Source organism: Pogoniulus pusillus, chromosome 14 (assembly GCF_015220805.1).
Source record: "Pogoniulus pusillus isolate bPogPus1 chromosome 14, bPogPus1.pri, whole genome shotgun sequence".
Classification (NCBI taxonomy): Eukaryota; Metazoa; Chordata; class Aves; order Piciformes; family Lybiidae; genus Pogoniulus; species Pogoniulus pusillus.
In genome coordinates this window covers 24,679,559-24,700,024 of record NC_087277.1, presented here as the reverse complement: position 1 = coordinate 24,700,024, position 20,466 = coordinate 24,679,559, and the positions used below count along the sequence as shown (strand labels likewise).

Genomic DNA, 20,466 nt, shown 5'->3' with positions numbered 1-20,466 from the left:
TGCTCATACTCCTGGGAAAACTGAATGGGCAGGAGAGCTGCACACATTTGTGCAGGACTGAAACAAGCCTTCATTAAGCATATGTTTAACATTCAAATGCTTTTCACATATCAAGATAGACAAATCAAGCCTATGTCCTAATTAAGGAAGGGATCAGATGATGTTTTCCCCTCAGCAGAGATTTTCCAAAACTTTTCCTGCATTCAGCTGTGTATTCTAAGCACATAGATTGACAGGGAGAGGAGATGGGGAACACAGGGCTTGTGCTGTTTGTGATTTGTGCTACAGAGTACATAAAAGAAAGGGAAGAAGGGAAATAATTTCCACTTCTCAAATGTCCAAGAGCTGGTCAAGATTAAGTCCAGTTTGTATCAACAAGAGCAGCAAAGCAGCAGCACATCTCACTTTCATCTGCTATATGCTGGGGCCTGACATGACAGATTTAAAGGAAATCCATGTATCATTCCATCAGGATACATGTCCTCTTCTACACAGCATGCACACAGGCATAGCTACATCATGTGCTGGCAAGTAATGGAGAAGTTCAGCAAACATACCTGAAATAGTTCACATATTCAGGGATGCCAAAGAGGCTCCCTTATACCATTTCCAGAGGGTTTTTTCCCCCCAGTTCTCCACATCTCCCAGCCTTCCAAACAACAGTTGTTCATGTGGGCTCCACTCTCATGCACTCATCAATTAGAAGGTGATGACTTGAAAAACTATCATCTGTCATTGCAAGCCAAAACGTGCAGCCCTGCTCCTTCATGTCCAGCTCTGACAAGGAGCTTCTTCAGGCCCAGGCTTGCTCCAGGGCTGGGCACACTCTTGTCCCACTGTCCGTTCTCTCTGCTACCTCCTCCTCCCCCAGTCCCTGTCCTCTGAATCCACTGGTACACTCTTGCATCTTTTTCCTTCTAGCCACTTTCCTAGGTTTTTGCAGGCAGGAAAGCTTTCTCTTCCCTTTTCTGTCTCTCCCCCTGCTCCAACCATATCTGCTGGCAATCCAGCCTCCCAGGCAGCCACAGTGATAGGGACAGCTGAACAGCAGCTAAAAGTACCCAAAGCAACTTAACTGCTGTGTTTTGGATGCTTAGTCCTGCTATTCTTTCCACTGGTTGATGGACCAGCTGAGGACCATATCTGCTTCTCAGAAGAATGTGATGGGTTTATGGAGCAAAGAAGGTATCTGAGCAGTGTGAGCAATTGTATGGGATAGCCCAGCTAGGAGTGGGGAATTAAAAATGAAATGGGAAAGAGAAAGGGAAAGTGAAGCTGAGCAGCCATGAAGAAGTTTACTGGTGAAGAAACCTAGCAGATAAGGTAAGAAGTGGATGCTCCTTTCCTGAAGTGTTTAAAACTGGACTGAGAGTCATGGAAGAGAGTCGGGGATAGCCTGTAGGATGCTCTTCTGCAAGCCAGCTGGGTCTAGTGGCCCTGATCCCCTGCCGTGGGACTTGTGCAAGCACGCAGTGTCCTGTCTGCCCCTGGGGCAGCCCCCACCAAACCCTCAGGTGCCAGTCAGGCCCCAAAGCAACTGCCTTCCCCTGGGGCTTCGCTGTGCTGCCTGGGGGCCGCGGCATATGGGAGCCACCGGGCTCGGCCCTGCAGCTCAATTAAATCAGAAAACAAGGCAGAAAAACGCCCCTGTGCCCTGGCAGGGGAGGGCGAGGAGCCGACACGGTCCCCCCGGTAGCTGCCTAATCCCTGCGGGGGTGAGGGCCCCGCTGCTGTCAGCACAAACGAGCAATTACGATTAATGGGCCGCGGCAATCGGAGCCGGCACCGGCGGAGACAGCAGGGCCACCATTTGCATGCCGTAAATTATTCAGGCTGTCAGCTGCGGGGATGTGACTCGGCAGTGCCGCGGCTAAACGCTGGCCACATGGCTAAGCGGAGGTGTGCCTCCAGCCCCTGCGCCGGGGAGAGCTGGCTCCGCGCTGCGCAGGCAGCACAGCTGCGCGGCCGGCCCCGGCTGTCCCTCCACACCCAACCTAATGACATGTCCTCTGGGAGCGACCAGCACCAGGAAAAGCCCAGCGGCGCCTCGTTTAGCTTCACTTCCAAGGGGCTTGAGAAGACGGGGAGAGCTCGATGCCAGCGAGCAAGCTCCGGTGGCTAAACTCGCCTGTGCCTGCAGCCACGGCCAAGTGTTTCACAGAAACCAAATGCACGGCCAGGCTGAGCGCTGGGGCACCCTTGTACTACCAAGTAGCAGCATGTAATAAACTCGGAGTTTGTCACTTAAACCTGGTTTTAAAAAGCCAGAGGTAGCACTCCAAAAGGACCTCCATTCAGATGAGCACACAGCCAGTACCTGGCATGAGCATCCACAGTCAGCTCTGGGTGACCTGGATGTGCTCTGCCGGGCTGGCCGACAGAGTTGTGTCTTTTCATGTACTCACCTTCCTGCAGAAAATGGTTATTCCAGGATAACCCTCCTGAACAGAAAGGCTAAACTCTCCTAAGCCAAACTACTGCTTCTCAGGAGCACAGCAAGAGAAATAGCAAACACAGAATCTTAGAGTCATTTTAGTTGGAAAAGACTTCTAAGATCATTGAATCCAAACATTATCTAACTCTGCTGAGTGCTAAACCATGTCCCTTAGGTCCGTATCTATGTGCCAACACGGGACAGTAGAGAGAGAGTTCTTTGAAAAGTAAGGGGGAAAAAATGGCACAGGCAGTTGTGTACCCCTGCATTAATACAGTTCTGCATCCCTGGAGAGAAGGGACGGTGAGGGATCTGGCATAAGCACACCACCAAGCTCAGTAGGATCAAGCTGTTTCTTCACTAGCACCTCAGTGTGGACAACTGCAGCAAAGTCCCATCACTTACATTCAAGCCAGATACACTTTTACATAGGGATCTAGTACACAGCCTGACAGGGACTATATGCCATGTCAGGAGGTTGAAATGGTTCAGACTTGTCCCATGCGATTCAGTAACCCAGAAGGGTCCATACCCTTGCTAACCATCATTTCCCCAGCAAACATGCTGGGCTGCAGGACTGGCAGCTTTTGTGGGACAGCCACTGGCTTTTCCAAAATGCAGGTCTTTTAGTAGAAAGGGGAATGTTTGATTAAGGCATTCTTCTGAGCAAAAGGAATTTAAAAACCCAGATCAATCCTCAGACTTCCAGAGTCTGAAACTAAAAATGAAAAGAAGGGGGATGTCAAATAGTCATGCTCTCTGTATGCACAGTAGCATAAATTGGTAGGAAAGTCATGACAATGAGTTGCAAAACCTAAGTTTAAAGGCACTTTGCTAAACGAGCACCTACCTGGGAACATACAGCCAGACCAAGGAGCCTGTGCCAGCCTAATCTCTCCAGCACTCAGATCACTTCTCTTTGGAAATGCCTGGGCATATCCCCTTCAGTCTGCCTATATTTAGAACAGGGAATTAGGAGAGTGTGATTGTCAGAAGGTCAAGCTATTTCAAATCTACAAAGACTTAAAATCCATTCAAGTTCTCAGATGTATGCACTGAATAGTGCCATGGTGACCAAAGGCCCACGTAGCAGCGTGGAAATTTAGGCAGCAGTATGGGGTTTCACACATCAGAGCCATATTTTTCTCCTCATTGAGGCCCAAAGTACTTATGCATATATACACCAGCAGTAAAACAACAGAGTGATCCTTTATGACAGTATGACCATAATCTAACTTGACAAATGCAGTTGTCAGCAGCCCTTAAAGTAAATTTTAACTATGCCCCCTCGGCTAAATCCTGAGCCCTTTCAAATGACAAAACAAACTGCTCTCTCCCAAGAGTTGTGTTCTCTGCATTGTATTTTCTGACACGCTTTCCCACCACCAACCTTTCATCCTGCTGAACTAATTTCCATTGTAAGTGGCGGAAGGCAGGGAGGAGAACTCCTGTTGACTTCGTGCTGGTGAAGTGTGGGCCTGCCCTGGAAAGGAGGCACATCTGTGACAGCAATTGTCACCAAGTCCAATGTCAAAGAGCCAGGACAGAGCTATGTGTATATATGACTGTGCTCTTCTGGAAACAGCAGATAAGATGGGGCTAACAACAGGGAAAAAGGCCTCCCAAGCTGCCCACCTTCAGAATTTATTGGGTGCTACTGTGATTTGCATCAAGGTGATCAGATACAGCTCCTCAAGGCTGGTGCTCTCCCTGTTACCAGCAACCAAGGCACCCAAAATGGAATCATACAATTGTTTTGGTTGGGAAAGACCTCTAAGCTTATCAAGCCCAACCATTCTCTAACTCTACCGAGGATGCTGCTAAACCGTGTCCTCAGCACTACATATTTGCCTCTTCAAAGCACCTCCAGGGATGGAGATTCAGCCTCCCCCCTGAGCAGCCTGCTCCAGGACTGGACAAACATTTCAGCGAAGATGTTTCTTCTGATATCCAACCTATACCTCTCCTGGTGCATTTTGAGGCCACTGCCTCTCATCCTGTCACTTGTTACTAGGAAGAAGAAATCAACCTGAACCTCACTCTGGCCTTTCAGGGAGCTCTAAAGTGTCAGAAGGTCTCCCCTCAGCCTCCTTTTCTCCAGACTAAACCCCAGTTCCCTCAGCTGCTCCTCACCAAATCTGTTCTTCAGACCTTTCACCAGATCTGTTGCCCTTTTCTGGACCCAATCTAGCACCTCAATGTCTTTCTTGTGATAAGGGCCCACAGACTAAACACAGGACTCAAGGTGTGATCTCACCAGTAAAGTGCAGAGACATTGCAATTGGCTCTTTTAGAGGAGGGATTTGATTCAGCTCTGAGTCTTACCACGGTGTTGAATGGAGGCACAACGAGGTGCTGCCAGGGGCACTGCTGGCAGAATGGTTGAATCTTTCTGAATAGATTGAAGAACTATGCCTTTTACACTGATTTTCTCCACCTAGTGCCCAGGCACGTTTGTACTCCATACTGTACTCCACACCTCTCTTGGTTGAACAAGGAACCACGGTCTTGTTCTGCCCGGTTTTATTCACCTGAGACTCAATCCTGTTTCAGAGCGACTTCCTGCTCTTTCAAAACCACTCAACAAATGTGAAACAAGGCCTGTTCTTTCTCCTGAAGACAGAACTCCTTGCTCTGTGTCCCATCTGGGGCTTTGCCCTCCAGCAGAAGTTAAACAGCAGGGATGCTCCCCATGATGGATGTGTGGGTGCTTCCTTGCAGGGAGACTTCCCCTGCAATGCTATGTGCCTACAAGGAGGGCAGATAGAGCCCAAGATGAGCAAGAATTTTGTTTGCTTTGCTTTCACTTTGTTCTCTGCATTTTCTGTACCCTAATCTTTTGGCTTTCAGCCATAAAAATCCAACCTTTGCTTCCATTCTGATTTGTGGGTCAGTGGCGGCACCGTGCAAAGCTGTATTGACATTGGCATAATTCACAGAGAATTTAATTCCACAACCTTGCCAGAGCCCAACCAAGGCTGTCAGGGCTGTCGGGGCTTGGATGGATGGGATAGTTCAAGGAAAATAATTCTCATACATGGTGGAGGCAATTCATTAGGTGAAGCCTTCTTCTGAAAGCTTACAGCTTCTTCAGTGTACAATCTCAGCCTCAGCCTGTGTGTGGTGACAATTTCAAGGGAAGACGAAGGCTTAGGGTAATGTGCACACATATAGCTTGAGTCACCAAGAGACAGGCTGAATGTGCCAAACCCTAATCCTGGGGTTGCATCCTGCCCCAAAGGTGTGCCTGCTGGCCTCATCCATAGGCACTCTCTTGCCCCAGTGCTCAGCAGCAGTCTTCTGGAGATAGAAAGGCAACTGCCCCCAACTTATGCCAGATTCCCCTCCTATTCCCTGACCCTGCTCCTGTAAGCACATCTTCCAAAACCAGCAACCAGAATGACCAGTTAACTTTAAGGTGTACAAACAGCAGGGTCAAGGTTGTTTGGAAACTCACCTGGGAGTGAGTTCCTGGGGTGGGAAGTAGCAGAGCAGCTGTACAAGAGCAGCAGACTCAGCAGAAACCAGAGAGGATGTGTCCATGGTCTTGATACACTACAAGTGTCTTAAAGTGTTTAAAAGAAGCAGTTGTGGTGCTGAGGGACATGGTTTGGCATCAGACTTGGTAGAGATAATATTTAGACTTGATGATCCTAAAGGTCTTTTCCCACCAAATTTGACCTCAGAAATCATCTTAGGTGTAGACCTCTCCTGCTCCTAAGGCTCATGTGTGCAGCTTTCAGCAGTGGGCTAAAACCCCCGAGGATGAGCAGGTTAAAGAGTCACACTTTAGTCCCTGTTGTACATGTTTGCCACTTCTCTTGCTGCCAAGAGACACAACAAAAAGGTTTGCCAGCCCATCCTGTGGCCAGCTGCTGGTGTGTATGGCAGAAGCAACAAGTGTGTCCTGCCATGCTGCCCCTGTGAGCAAAGTACAGGTAGGAGTTAGCTGAAATCCTTCTTCCTTATCCTAACAGCCTGCCATGCGTGGCCAGTGTGCCTTTAGACCATTAGGAGTCTTAGATGGTCAGTATCTAGGCACACAGAGGAGCTCTTCCTCGTGGCATCTAAGCAGATTCCAAAATTGAGATCTCAAAGACCACATCTGTCTGAATGTGGCTAAATGCAACTGAACCCTGTTTGAAGTGAGGAAGGATTCAATCAGCCAGCCTGACACTGCACAGCATCTCAGGTCTCTTCAGGTGACTCAGGCCAAACACAAGCCAGCATGTGCCTAGGTGGCCAAGAAGGCAAACAGCATCATTATCTGTATCAGTAATAGTGTGACCAGACAGACCAGGGCAGTGATTGGCCTCCTGTACTCTGCACTGGTGAGGCCACACCTTGAGTACTGAGCTGTTTTGGGGCCCTCCCTATAAGAAAGACATTGAGATGCTGGAATGGTTCCAGAGGAGGAACAAAGCTGGTGAAGGGTCTGGAGAACAGGTCTGCTGAGGAGTGGCTGTGGGAACTGGAGTTAAGTCTGGAGAAAAGGAGGCTGAGGGGAGGCCTTCTTTTTCAAACTCTCTTCAGGTAGATGTAGAAAGGTGGGTGTTGCTTTCTCTTCCCTTAGTGATAGGACAAAGAGAAATGGCTTCCAGTTACAGCAGGGGAGGTTTAGGTTGGATATTAAGACAAATTCTTTGCTGAAAGAGTTCTCAAGGACTGGAACAGGCTTCCCAGAGAGGTGCCTGAATCCCCATCCCTGGAGGTGTTGTGAAGAGGCAGAGATGTGGTGCTGAAGGACATAGTTTAGCATCAGCCTTCTATGGTTCCATGATTCTATGACTTAAGATCAGCAGTGCCCACAGACCCGAAATGTTTACACTTGCAGAGCAGCTTCTGCTCAGTGCTGTTTCCAAAGCTTCAGCAGACAGATAGCAGCAGGTGCAGTAAGCTCTGGAAGAAGATGATAAGATGCTGTAAATTACGAGGGGCTCAGCTCTCCTCATCCAGTCAGATAAGGAATGATGCATGGAGAACAAGGGGGGCTCACACTTGTCTCCAGATGACCCTTCGCAAGATGCACAATACAGTTCCACAGACAGAAATCAAAGGATCTCTCTGCAGTGAAAGATCTGCTCTTGCTGTGAGGGGCTTTATGCCTTTGGGTTGTTGGGTTGGTTTTTTTTTACAGCCAGTGAAGATTTCCAATGTGCTGAAACCGTTTATAACAATAACTGGGAGAAAGAAGAAAAAGCTCTGGGAAATTATTGGCATGAACTTTCAGGGCTCTAAATTAAGGCCAGCCTAATTTTCTAATTAGGCAACTTGATAGGCAAGCTGACATGTGCGGGGGAGAAGGGCAGGCTCCTAAACGGCGTTTTTATGAACATTTCTCATGCCTGCAGCAGCCTTTCTATCCCCACCAGCTGAGGAGTGCACTTTCCCATGCCGTCAGAGGTGAGGAGGTTACGACTCCAGCATTGTGCCCCTTGTTTTTCACACAAGAACCCGGCGCGCCGCAGCTCGCTTGAAAGGGTCCAGCGCCCTGGGGAGGGGCGGCCGTCCCCAGCCCCCGCCCGGCATGTGCTGCCGGCTCCCCTGCCCGCCCACGGGCTCCCGCGTCCCTCCAGCCCGGCACCTCGGCGGGCAGCTCGCTTTAACCCGCCACTGAGGCGGGCGAGCGGCGACGCTAATTGGGACGGGGGGGAGCTTCTGCAGGGTCGTGCAGTCAGTAAGCGAAACCGCAGCCCCCCGGCGGTCCCGCGTGTGCGCGGCGGCGCAGCCGGCGGGCCGAGAGCGCAGCAAGCTTTGGAGCGGAGCCTGCTCCTGCACAGCTTCCGCTGGCACGCAGCGGCCGCCTCTCGCCTCGCCGCTGCTCGCCCGGCGGAGGGAAGCCCCGGGCACGCCGGTGAGGCGTCCTTCCTCAGCTTCCTGAAGGCTCTGCCACCCAAATGCTGCTGCGAGCACAAAGGTGACCTTCGAGGGGACAGCGAGAACCCAAACTGGCTCGTGAAACGCTCAGTCGGAGAGAGCAAGGTCTGGCCTCAGTACAAGCTACAACAAAACCACACAGCAAGGCTTGCTCAGCACCTAGAATCGTGCAGTTGTATTGGTTGGAAAAGACCTTCAAGATGACTGAGTCCACCCGTTCTCTAACTCTGCCAAGGCTGGTGCTAAACTATGTCCCTCAGCTCCACATCTCTGTCTCTTTGAAACACCAACAGGGATGAGGATTCAGCCACCTCCTTGGAGAGCCTTTTCCAGTGGTTGACCCTTTTCAGTTAAGAAGTTGTTTCTCATATCCAACCTAGCCCTTCCCTGGTGCAACTTGAGGCCATTTCCTCTTATTGCTTGTTCCTAGGGAGAAAGAGCAACCCCCACCTCTCTCCAACCTCCTTTTAGGTAGTTGTAGAGAATGAGGTCTGCCCTCAGCCTCCAGTTCCCTCAGCCACTCTTCACCGGACCTGTCTTCCAGACCCTTCACCATTTTGTTGCCCTTCTCTGGACCTGCTCCAGGACCACAAAGTCTTTCTTGGAATGAGTGGCCTAAACTGAGCACTTATGTGATCCTGAGCAAACCACACCAGGCCTACTTAAATGTCCTTCTCTGAGGCAAGCAGTTTAACAGCTAGATCCATGCGACAAGCCAGGGGAGCTCACATGAGGGCTTCAGCAGACTGGAGAAGGAGTTAGAAGCCACTAGGAGGAGAGGACATTTAAACATAGGGGTTCACGGAGCACCACTGCTCTGAAAAAACATCCTTGGAGAATAGCTGTGTCAGCTGCAAGATGCTTTTGGCAGCCACAGTGACAGAATTGCCCTTTGAATTGTGGCTGACAGACACCTTGATCATGGTGTACAGGAGCCTGAACTTGTGGGAAACCAATTTTGGCTGAACTGTCTTTTGGTTTGCCAACACAGGCAGTAGGAATAAAATAAAGCAAATTACACCTTCAGTAGAAGGGGGAGATGGTAGCAGGCACATGCAGTAGCCAGTCAGCCAGTCTCCCTTCCACTACAGGGAAGGCCATGCTGAACAAACAAGCCAGCCACAAGCTTATGCAGAAGGTACTAATTTCCACCTCTGACACTTCTGGAAAATCCTGATTCCCTGCAGTCCTTCAGCAATTGGATTCCCAAATGAAAACCATACCCTACTAGCTTAGGAGCAGGTGTCTCCATGTCAGGGCATATACAATAATCTCTAAACTTTCACAAACTTACCAAAAGAAGCAGTGTTCAGAGTGGCATGAGAAGTAAGGTGCCAGAAGGTCAGAGAACCACAGGATGGTTGAAGCTGGAAGGGACCTCTGAAGGTCATCTCGTTCATCTCCTCTGCTACAGAAAAGGCAGCTAGAGCAGGCTGTCCAGGACCATGTCCAGGTGGCTTTCAATTATCTCCAAGGATGACAACTTCACAGCCTCTCTGGGCAACTTGTGACAGTGCTGAGCAACCCTCACAGTGAAAACATTTCCTGATGTTCATAGGGAACCTCTCCTTCTCTGTTTCAATGTGTGTCCACTGCCTCTGGTCCTAACATTGAGAACTTCTGGGGTCCTCCTTTGGGTGCTTGAAGATAGGAGTGACATTCACATTCCTCTAGTCCTCAAGCATCATTCCCAGTCATCGTGATCATTATTGAATGTGATGCTCACACACTCATACACTCATTTGTATAGCAGACCAGGACGTACCCTGCACTCTCTTCTCTGATGTCTCTGTTTCTGTCATTTGGTAACTGGCGCATTGGATTGTGGCCTTCAACTTCTGACAGTTTTGTGTTTTATTTGCTTTCCATCTAGTCATTTTGATGAGAAGATGACAACTCCTGTTCCTGGGAAGAGAAATATTAAACCTTTAACTATCATGTTAACTTCATGCTGATGGACTGAGATCATGATGCAACATTCAGGTTCCTGTATGCCCCATGTCACAGAATCTCAGAAACATTCAGGTTGGAAAAGCCCCTCAGGATCACCAAGTCCAACCAATATCCCTACTCTACAAGCTTCACCCTAAACCATATCCCTAAGCACCACATCCAAATGACTTTTAAACACATACAGGGTGGGTGACAACCATCTCCTGGGCAGCTCATTCCAATGCCTGACCACTCCTTCTGTAAAAAACTTGTTCCTAATTATCTGGTCTAAACCTACTCAGTTGTAGTTTGAGGCCATTCCCTCTTGTTCTATCACTCTTTACCTGTGAGAAGAGACCAGTACCAACCTCTCCACAATATCCTTTCAGGTAGTTGTAGACAACAATGAGGTCTCCCCTAATCTTAACCACAAGCCAGGTTTGAGGCTGAGAAGACAGGCAAAGATTGAAATGGACAAGCTGCTATTATGTAAAGGAAAGAACAGTCAACAGTCTGCTGTCTTACAACAGAGCTGGTTATTTCCACAGTTGTTTGATTTCTCACTAAAGGCAGAAAAAAAACCCCAACCTTTGTCACCACTTTAAATGTCAACCTTTCTAAAAAAAAAAATCAACTATTTTGTCACTTTCAGCCCTTGTCCCAAAGCTGCAGAGTGACTGCAGAACCCATGGAAAAAGACCAAGAAGGAAACAGGAACACTTAGGAGTATTTAACAACTCAGTGATGTTAGGTTAATGCAGGGATGTTGGTCTGTACCAGGGATAATATTTATTTTGGGTCACGGCCAGATGACAAGGTCCCAGGCTCATTTGGGCAGTCTAGACTCTGCAGATGTGAGAAACACTTCCCCAGAATGCACCATTTAGTAAAAAACACATGGAGTGCACGCTTGGATCCAGCAGAAATCTTCTTTAGCCAAAACAGGAGACTTGAAAAGCCTTCCCAGCATAAAAGAATAATGCTGTCAGGAAAGAAACCTTGGACAATAATTTGCCTGATTTATAAATGTGACAATATTGAGAAACTGAGAAGGAACTGAAACTTTTCAGAATGTCCCAAAGAAAAGTAAGACGTGAAGTGTTATTCAGAAAAGAGCACAGTGCCAAAGCTGTGGTGCAAGATTTGCTCTCAAATAGGCAGGCCTGATTTCTTTCTCTTCTTCGCCAGCTCCTCACCTAAAGGCCTGGAACATGAAAGGGCAGACAAGCTCAGGAGGATTGACCAGGTCCCTCTAGAGCACTTCAGCCACCAAAAGAACACTGAACAGCATTCATTTTTCTTCTCACTCCACATCATGATAAAGCTGTTTTGCTTTCCAAGTATGCATAGAGTCACAGAATCATAAAATGCTAGGGGCTAAAAGGGACCTATAGAGATCATTGAGCCCAATCCCCCTATCAAAGCAGGATCTCCTCGAGGAGGTCATATAGGAAAGCATCCAGATAGGTTTTGAAAGTCTCCAAGGAAAGAGACTCCACAACCTCTTTGGGCAGCATGCTGCAGTGCTGCAGCAGCTTTACAGTAAAGAAGTTTTTCCTCATGTTGAGGTGGAACTTTCTGTGTCCAGTTGGTACCTGTTGTCCCTTGTCCTATCACAGAGCACCACTGACAAGCCTGCCCCTTTCTTCTTGACACAAGTGTTTTAATATTTTATTTGTAAAATAAAAGGAAGATTTTAAGGAAAACTTATTAAAACCTTCTAAACAGGACTTGAATAACACAAAAGGCCAACTATAGTTTCAGCTAAAACCCCAGACTGCTTTGACTCAGTTTTTACTGAAGCTTGTCAGCACTTCTACAAAACCAGAAAACAGCAAGGACATTCAGGTAAAACTTTTGGGTGCAGTAAGGAGTGGATGTGGGGCAGGGTGAAGTTTATGGGTTCTTCAGTTAAAGGCTTACAAAAAGCATGTGCACACTGTCTGCTCATGTCCAGCTTCTCATCTGTCAGCACCCCCAAGTCCTTTTCCACATGGCTGCTTTCTATCACCTCATTCCTGATCCAGTATAGAGCTCTAATGAGTAACTGCCTTGACAGTCCTTGAAGATGAGCTGTGAGAAGAACTTGTTCTCTGAAAGCCAGAACAGCCTAGCAGCGACCTAAAGCCATTGAATATTCAACCACATGGATTGTCAGACTAGGTCAGTTTATGTGAAGCTGTGGGATTCCAAACAAAACACTAAGCTGGATGTGAAACATCAACCACTACAGTCTCTCAAAATCACTGCTCTGAAGCTTAGTCAGAGGAAGGTTTGGTGAAAATCCTAATTTGATACCCTAATGTGAAACAGCTCTTAGCCTGCTCCCAAAATATTTATGCTTGTTTTCTCTCAAATCACTCATTTAAAGCTGATGGATCAGGCTGGACAAGTTAATTTCAACAGCCAGGATGTCTCTTTGGTATTTTAAATCTCTTGTGGCCTTGATTTCCTACTCCAGTGTTAGGATAACTTTACCTGGAGGCTACAGCCAATCAAATTAATGTTCAAACTCCCCTACTAAGGTCAGGGAGATGAATGACTAAATTAAACAAAATAAGCTCACAGAATCACTAAGGCTGGAAAATACCTCTGAGATCATCAAGCCCAATCTATAACCTAACACCATGACATCAGCTAAACCATGCCACCAAGTGCCACATCCAGTCTTTTCTTAAAGACCTCCAGGGATGGTGACTCCTTGGGCAGTCGATTCCAGTGTCTAATTACCCTTCCCATGAGGAAGTGCTTCCTAATATCCTACCTAAACCTTCCCTGGTGCAGCTTCAGACTATGTCCTTTTGTCCTGTCACAAGTTGCCTGGGAGAAGAGTCTGACATCCACCTGACTACAACTTCCTTTTAGGTAGTTGTAGAGAGTGATAAGGTCCCCTCTAAGTCTCCTCTTCTCCAGGATGAACAACCCCATCTCCCTTGGCCTCTCTTCACACCGTTTGATTTCCTCTCTCTTGCTGGACATTTCCTGATTCCAGAAACAACCTTCAGTTTGCAAGAGGCTAAAAGGATCTGCTAGAACATGACCATTCCCTTCAGAATGGTTACACATTTCCCAAAAGATACCCCTTAGTATTCTGAGCAAATAAATACTTAACACCAAAAGTCTTCTCCTTGACAGATCACACAGACCTGCGGATGTTCTGCATCCTGCAACCTGGCAAACAGGAACTACTCGTATTCTGTCTGAAACACTGTAGTGGAAGGAGCACCATTACAGCAAACTTTGGACTTCCTCCAGGGAAGTACAATGTCTTAGATCAACATCTGAGATGGAAAGACAAACTCTGGAATACTTTCTGCAAGGATATGTAAACATTCAACTCCTATTACCTACAGAAGCTTAGTTAAACTTTCATATTGAAATCCAAAGGCAAAGAATTAGGAAGATGAGTGAATAAAATCAGGTCTGAGGTGGTAATTGTTTTTTATTGGTCTCATTGTTTACAGAACCAAGCAGAAACTTTTCATTTATTCCCTGAGGAAACATCTCATTTTTATAATTTGCTATAGAGCACTAAGTAGATATTTACAGGAAATTTACTCCTTTTGCTTTGTTTGCTTACTTTCCACAAGCCCTAAAAGCACTGCATCAGCTTCCAGCAAGGTTGTGTCAGTTGTCGCACCCAAGAACCTAGAGGTAAGCTCAAGATCCAGCAGTCTCAGGCGTACTTGGGTTCCCCTCTGATACTTTCTGTGGAGAAAAGGGAGAAGGGAAAGAAGGTAAGTTTATTTTAAGCAATGCTCTGGCATCTTCTAAGGCTGCTCTCCTGCCTGCAGCCCCAATTAGCAGCCCCTGCTGTGATGCAAGCACACCACTGTTATAATGCACCAGCTCTGCAGCTGCTGGGACACTGCAACACCACAGAGACACTCTGTTGATGACAGGCCTGTCCAGCGAGGAGCAGACACCACCAGATCCCACTGAGGGAATGCAGGCTCTACAGAAAAGCAGTTTATTATAGAGACAGTTGCTGTGCCTTCCATCAAAACATTTCCCTGTATCATCTGCTATCATGCACACAATTATCTGCAGGACAACATATCATTAAAGGGGAGGACAAGCCATGGTTAGATCAGTGGTGACATTGCTATTACCACAAAAGCAGAATGCCAGCTGGCTATGGTTTGTATACCCAACTCTGGGCCTCAGGCAAGGAAACTTTTCTTGCCTTACTCCTTCTCTGAAGAGTGGATATCATCTGTAAGGTTTTTATTACATATAATTAGAAAGCAAACACACAACTATTGTAGGGAAACATTCTGCCTTCAGGGTTGGTTTTATTGTTTTATGCTCTTTTGGATGTTTTCTTTCTTTCCAAGTCAGAAGGTAAGAGTGATCAGCAAGTCTTAATCAGATCCTGCATCAGGATGACCATGCCAAATCAGTGGATTTCCAGAATACCAACATCTTACATAATGCACCTGGAGACCTGCTGATCAAAGTTCAGCAATAAAACTGAGTATTATTCTCCTTTTCAAGTTCCAGCCATACTTTTTTTCTTCCTAGTCAATGCATAAAGAGCTGCAGACACATCAAGCTTGATCACCTTGAGCTTGCCTTTCGCTTTTTGTTTTTCCACTGTGTGTCAGTTCTCCCTCAGTAATTTCCTGTGGCTCTGGGTTAATCCTGAGTAATATCACTGGTTGTGTTATAAACTCCAAAGAAAGATCATTTGGCACCTCCACTCTGAACAAGTAGATACACTAAGGAACTTCAGCCTGCAAGGTTTCTGCCAGCACTCATCCCAGTGAATCCTGTGACAACCTGCATGAATCAACACAGTGGAAGCACCATACATTTTCTGAATATCATGAAACTGAAGGCATTAATCTACTTCCTCTGTCCATAATGAGAATAAGCCCTGTTGTGGTGAAGAGGACAGCGCAGATACCAAGGACAGAGAACAGGTTATGTCTGGTTGTTCACTCAGCAGCTATAAAGGACCAATTCTGCCCTTTTCTCTGTGAAAGATTTTCAGGTCAAACCAGAACAGTTTCACAACTGATGATAATTACTCATGAAAGCCAGGGTGCAGCATTTCAGAGGAGTAAGACAAAGGTGACACAAAATTAGAAGAGAATTGCTAAGGGCTTGAAAATGGAGGATACCTTCTGAGATTTGTTATGCTGGTTTCAAAGAGAATGCTCCTCAGAGAAGCCAGGATGTTCTGAGGTAAGAAGGAGAATGAAGACAACAGCTCCTCATCGAAGAACCTTAAATGGAGGCACCAGTTGACCAGTGATTTTAGCCACTTGGGTAGAAGGCAGAAATCTCCAGAATATTCTCTAGGATGAGCCACACCTTTACCTTACTGACAGCTGCTGGCTAGATGGGCTGCTTCTGCATCCAACCCTAAAGGGGCCTAATACTACTTCTGGCATAAACTACCAGACTTTTCTGCCTGTGTCAATGAGTTTGAGCAGTGGATGAGGAATGAGAAAAGACAATTTAGTTTGGTTTTTGCTTTTGTTTTTTTAAGAGAGATTAGGCACCAAGAAGGTATTTATCCTTAAAATAGATAAAACTAGCCTATGGTTAAAGCAGAAGTTTGAAGCAGGACTCACAAACAAAGCAGGCTTTTTATTAATCTCAGGAGCAGTGTCGTAGGAGACACAGGATACCAGTGTAAAAGAAAGGATCTACTACATTTTGCTAAAGGACTTGCTTTATTTTTTGGTAACAATGCTGGTATTCAAGATCATCCTATCTCGTGACCATCAGCAGGAACCATTAACCTTTGCCCAAGCCCCAGGCACTGTGTCTGTGGAGCAGACATGTGTTTACCTCCTACCACTTCCTACCACCAGGTAAGAGTATTAAATTCGCTTTGAAGCAGACAAAAGTGCTTCAGATGCATTCACCAGTGAAGGTATAGGAACATTCTGTCTTCCTGGATAAAGCTCTGGCTGGACAGGAGGGCCCAGAGAGTGTTAGTCAATGGAGTTAAATCCAGTTGGTAGCCAGTGACTAATTGTGCTCCTCAGGGATCTGTGTTGGGACCACTTCTTTTTAACATCTTTGTTGATGACATTGATTCAAACAGAGAGAGTATCAGCAGTAAGTTTGCAGATGACACCAAGTTAGGTGGCAGTGTTGATTTGAATGAGGGTAGAGAGACTCTTCAGAGGGACTTGGATAGGCTAGATCAATGGTCCCACATTAATGGGATGAGTTTCAGCAAGGCCAAATGCCAGGTCCTGCACTTGGGTCACAACAGCCTTAAGCAGTGCTACCGGCTTGGGGCAGTGTGGTTGGAGAGCTGCCTGGCAGAAAGGGATCTGGGGGTTGTAACAGACAGGCAGCTGAATATGAGCCAGCAGTGTGCCCAGGCAGCCAAGAAGGCCAAGGGCATCCTGGCTTGTATTAAAAATGTTGTGGCCAGCAGGAGTAGGGAGGTGATTGTCCCCTTGTACTCAGCTTTGGTGAGGCCACACCTTGAGTACTGTGTCAGTTTTGGGCACCACAACACAAGAGAGGTGTGGATGTGCTGGAGTGATCCAGAGGAGGGCAACAAAGCTGGGGAAGGGCCTAGAGAAAAAAATCTTATGAGGAACGACTGAGGGAGATGGGGCTGTTTAGTGTGAGGAAGAGGAGGCTGAGGGGAGACCTCAGGACTGTCTACAACTTCCTGAAGGGACACTGTGGAGAGGCTGATGCTGCTCTCTTCTCGCAGGTAGTTGGAGACAGAACAAGGGGGAATGGTCTCAAGATGAGATTAGTCATTAGGAAAAAGTTTTTTACTGAGAGAGCGGTCAGGGGCTGGAATGAGCTGCCTAGGGAGGTGGTTGAGTCACCGATCCTGGATGTGTTTAAGGGTCATTTGGAAGTGGTGTTTAGGGATATGGTTTAATGTGAATCTTCTAGAGTAGGGTTAGAGGTTGGACTTGGTGATCCTGAGGGGCTTTTCCAACCTTTTCTGTGATTCTACAGAGCTTTAAACAATCATTTTGCAAGTTGAGTCAAAGCTTTCTCCACTTTCAGAATTTATTTGCAACAGCTACCAATTTTAACCCTTCGGGCACACCAGTTTTGTCCAGAAGGATTCTGCCTAACATCCAGTCTCAGAGGTGCTGACCTGCCTGAAGCCCTTATCAGTAGAGCACCCACTGCAGCACCCAAGAGAAACGTTCAGCCAAGGATCAATAGGCTCCAAAAAGCTTTCTCTACATTAAATGAGTGCTTGCAGTCTTCTCTCCAACTCTCCCGAAGGGGGCAAAGCACTGAGTACAGCTGCACCCTTCCTCAAACATCCACTTCTAGAAGATTCCTTCCAGTTATGTTGGAGGAAACCCAAATAATTACTTCAGTGCTCTTTGTCATTTTTTCATGGCAAAGAACTTGAAAAGAAGCAAGATGAAAATCATTTGGCTTATTTAAACTCTAAGTCTACCCAACCATAGATCACCAGCCCAATCCAGTGTATAACAGCACAGAGAAACCACACAGCACAGCCTTGCTGGTGCTGATTAGAGAGACTTTAACAAATAGAATAATTAAGGTTTATGATCTTTTATTGTATTAAAAGTAGGGGCTTTTATTTTAGCAGCTAGTGCTGTGTCTTAACTTACACAAACCAGGTCTCTGCTGAACACACAGAAAAAGCAGAGAGGATCCTTCCAAACTTGAGCAACCTGGAATTGTCCCTCTGGGTATTTTCCTCTCATTGTGATTTGGTCCCTCTTACCCTAATCCTTTCACTTCTGTTCTGAAGACCTGCATTTCTCAAAATCTTAATGATAAATTAAAGGAATAAGCTAAAGCAAGTCAAGATTTTAAACCTGCAATTTTTTTAAAGAAATTTACTTTACCACACCTCCTTAAAACATAAGAATAGACTAAATACCTCAGTATTTTCACATACTAAAATTGGAGGGGAAGGATATGGGATGAGGTATTTCAACTCTTGCTGACTTTCAAGATTGTTGAGGTGGAATATTTATTTCTTTTTAATTTAAGAAGTAATTTCAGTGAAAGGTTTACAAAGGGAGGCAACTTGCAAAGCAGAGAACATGTGAAAACAAAGAGAGGCTGGGACTCAAAATGGATTTTTGATCTTAATGATACTATTTGCTAGCAAGCAACTGGAATGGTAGTTTTTCAGCTGTGTAACTGCACATCTAGAAGAAATACCCTTGCTACTACACAGCATTAAGAATTTTACTCAGGCTCTGAATTCATAGCATGCATTGGGTTAAAAGGGACCTTTAAAGATCATCTAGTACACCCTCCCTGCAGTAAGCAGGGACATGCCCACATAAAAGCTTTTTTTAACTGTCCAATATTTAGACCTGCATGTGATCACAAAATACAAACTGTCTATCAAAGCCACTCAAGTTATTACTTTAAAACTTAAAGCAAGAAACCTGTTCTTGGAAACAGTGACACAAAACCAACAACTCTGTCATGAAATGGTTGAGCCACACCTGACTCATAGAATCAACCAGGTTGGAAGAGACCTCCAACATCATCCAGTCCAACCTAGCACCCAGCCAGCCCTAGCCAGTCAATTAGACCATGGCACTGAGTGCCTCATCAAGTCTTTTCTTGAACAGCTCAAGGGATGGTGCCTCTACCACCTCCCTGGGCAGCCCATTCCAATGCCAATCACTCTCTCTGTGAAGAACTTCCTCCTAACATCCAGCCTATACCTACCCTGGCACAACTTGAAACTGTGTCCCCTTGTTCTGTTGCTGCTTGCCTGGGAGAAGAGGCCACCCCCCACATGGCTACAGCCTCCCTTCAGGTAGTTGTAGACAGCAATGAGGTCACCCCTGAGCCTCCTCTTCTCCAGGCTAAACACTCCCAGCTCACTCAGCCTCTCCTCATAGGGTTTGACCTTTGGAGGTCCCTTCCAACCCAGACCATTCTATGATAACCTGTGCAATACAAGGACTGAAAGGCTGGCCACCATCACTCATTCTTCCATGCCATCTATCCCCCCCCCCCCCCCCCCCCCCCCCCCCCCCCCAATCGTTTCTGGATGCAATAGGAAGGCAACTGCCTACCCAAAATTAATTCCCATACTGGAGGTGTCACTTGCAGAATCTAAGTTGAACTCTTAACTTTTATTTGCATCATAATTTTTTAACATCTCCAAACACATAGGGATGGCTTCCAAAAACTGCAGTAAATGGAATCCCTGCATTATCTCTGTAGAGAATAGATGCAGACAAAATAGTCCAAAAACAGAGTTAGAGTTAAGCCCTGGTATGCTCAGAAAATGCCATGAGAAGCCTTGATGTCCTTCAGTTTTGTACTGCAGGAATTTCAAAGTGTGCTTTTCAGATGCATTATTCAAGAGGTTTTGTTTCAGTGCCTTAACAGAACACAGTACAGAACATTTACAAGATTCTTAACTGACTGATTTTATCTTCTTTTTTCATTATTATTATGCAGAAGATATCCCATTATCAAACTCAGAAAAAAATACAACCATAAAAGGTAATTAAACAAATCTGACCATCATTTTTTACAGAATGATTTGGGTTGCAAGGGACCTGAAAGATCATCTAGTTTCAACCTCCCTGCCACGGGCAGAGACACCTCTTACTATACCAGGTTGCTCAAGGCCACACCCAACCCAGGTTTGAACACTTCCAAGCCTCCATAGCTGGGCAACCTGTTCCAGTCCCTCACCATTCTCATGGGGAAGAACTTCCTCCTAATGTCTAATCTCAATTAGAAGCCATTACTCCTTATCCTGTCACTTCATGCCTTTGTAACAAGTCACGCTCCATCTCTCCTGTTGTCTTGGGTTTAGAGAGCGAGAGAGGTGCGCCACACAGCATTGGAAAGCTCCCTTCAAATACTGGGAGGACGCTGGAAGGTCTCCCTGGAGTCTTCTCCAGGTTGAAAAGTCTCATCTCTGTCTTTGTAGGAGAGGTGTTCCAGCCTCTGGACCACCATCATAGCCTCTATTTGGACCTGCTACATGTTCTTCTTGTGTTGGGGGCTCCAGAGCTGGACACAAGGCACCAGGTATGGTTTCATGTGCATGGAGCAGAGGGGTAGAATCTGCTTCCTCCACCTGCTGACCACACTGCTTTTGGTGCAGGACATGGTTGGCTTTCTGGCCTGCAAGCGCAAATTGCTGGCTCATGTTGAGCACCCACAAGTCCTCCTCAGGACTGCTCTCTCTATTTCTCCAGCTTTTTTGTTCACTGTTCTTACTACCATTCAGATCCACTCAAAATCACCCAGCAGCT

At 46.5% G+C, this 20,466-nt stretch overlaps 1 protein-coding gene and 1 long non-coding RNA gene across 2 annotated transcripts in view; both read right to left on the bottom strand.

The window, feature by feature from the left end:
* LOC135181430 (uncharacterized) overlaps positions 1-10,210 on the bottom strand; it is a 52,598-nt gene extending 42,388 nt beyond the window's left edge. The window contains exons 1-2 of the long non-coding RNA XR_010304876.1: positions 9,606-10,210; positions 3,285-3,387 (exon numbers count right to left, since the gene is read on the bottom strand). This is a non-coding gene — a long non-coding RNA (uncharacterized LOC135181430). The remainder of the gene's footprint in view (positions 1-3,284; positions 3,388-9,605) is intronic.
* Positions 10,211-13,667: 3,457 nt separating this feature from the next.
* The window catches only part of TPD52 (tumor protein D52), a 126,652-nt gene continuing 119,853 nt past the window's right edge, over positions 13,668-20,466 (bottom strand). The window contains exon 3 of the mRNA XM_064154616.1: positions 13,668-13,951. Within this exon, the coding sequence (XP_064010686.1) occupies positions 13,798-13,951 (154 nt within the window). The 3' untranslated portion in view covers positions 13,668-13,797. The remainder of the gene's footprint in view (positions 13,952-20,466) is intronic.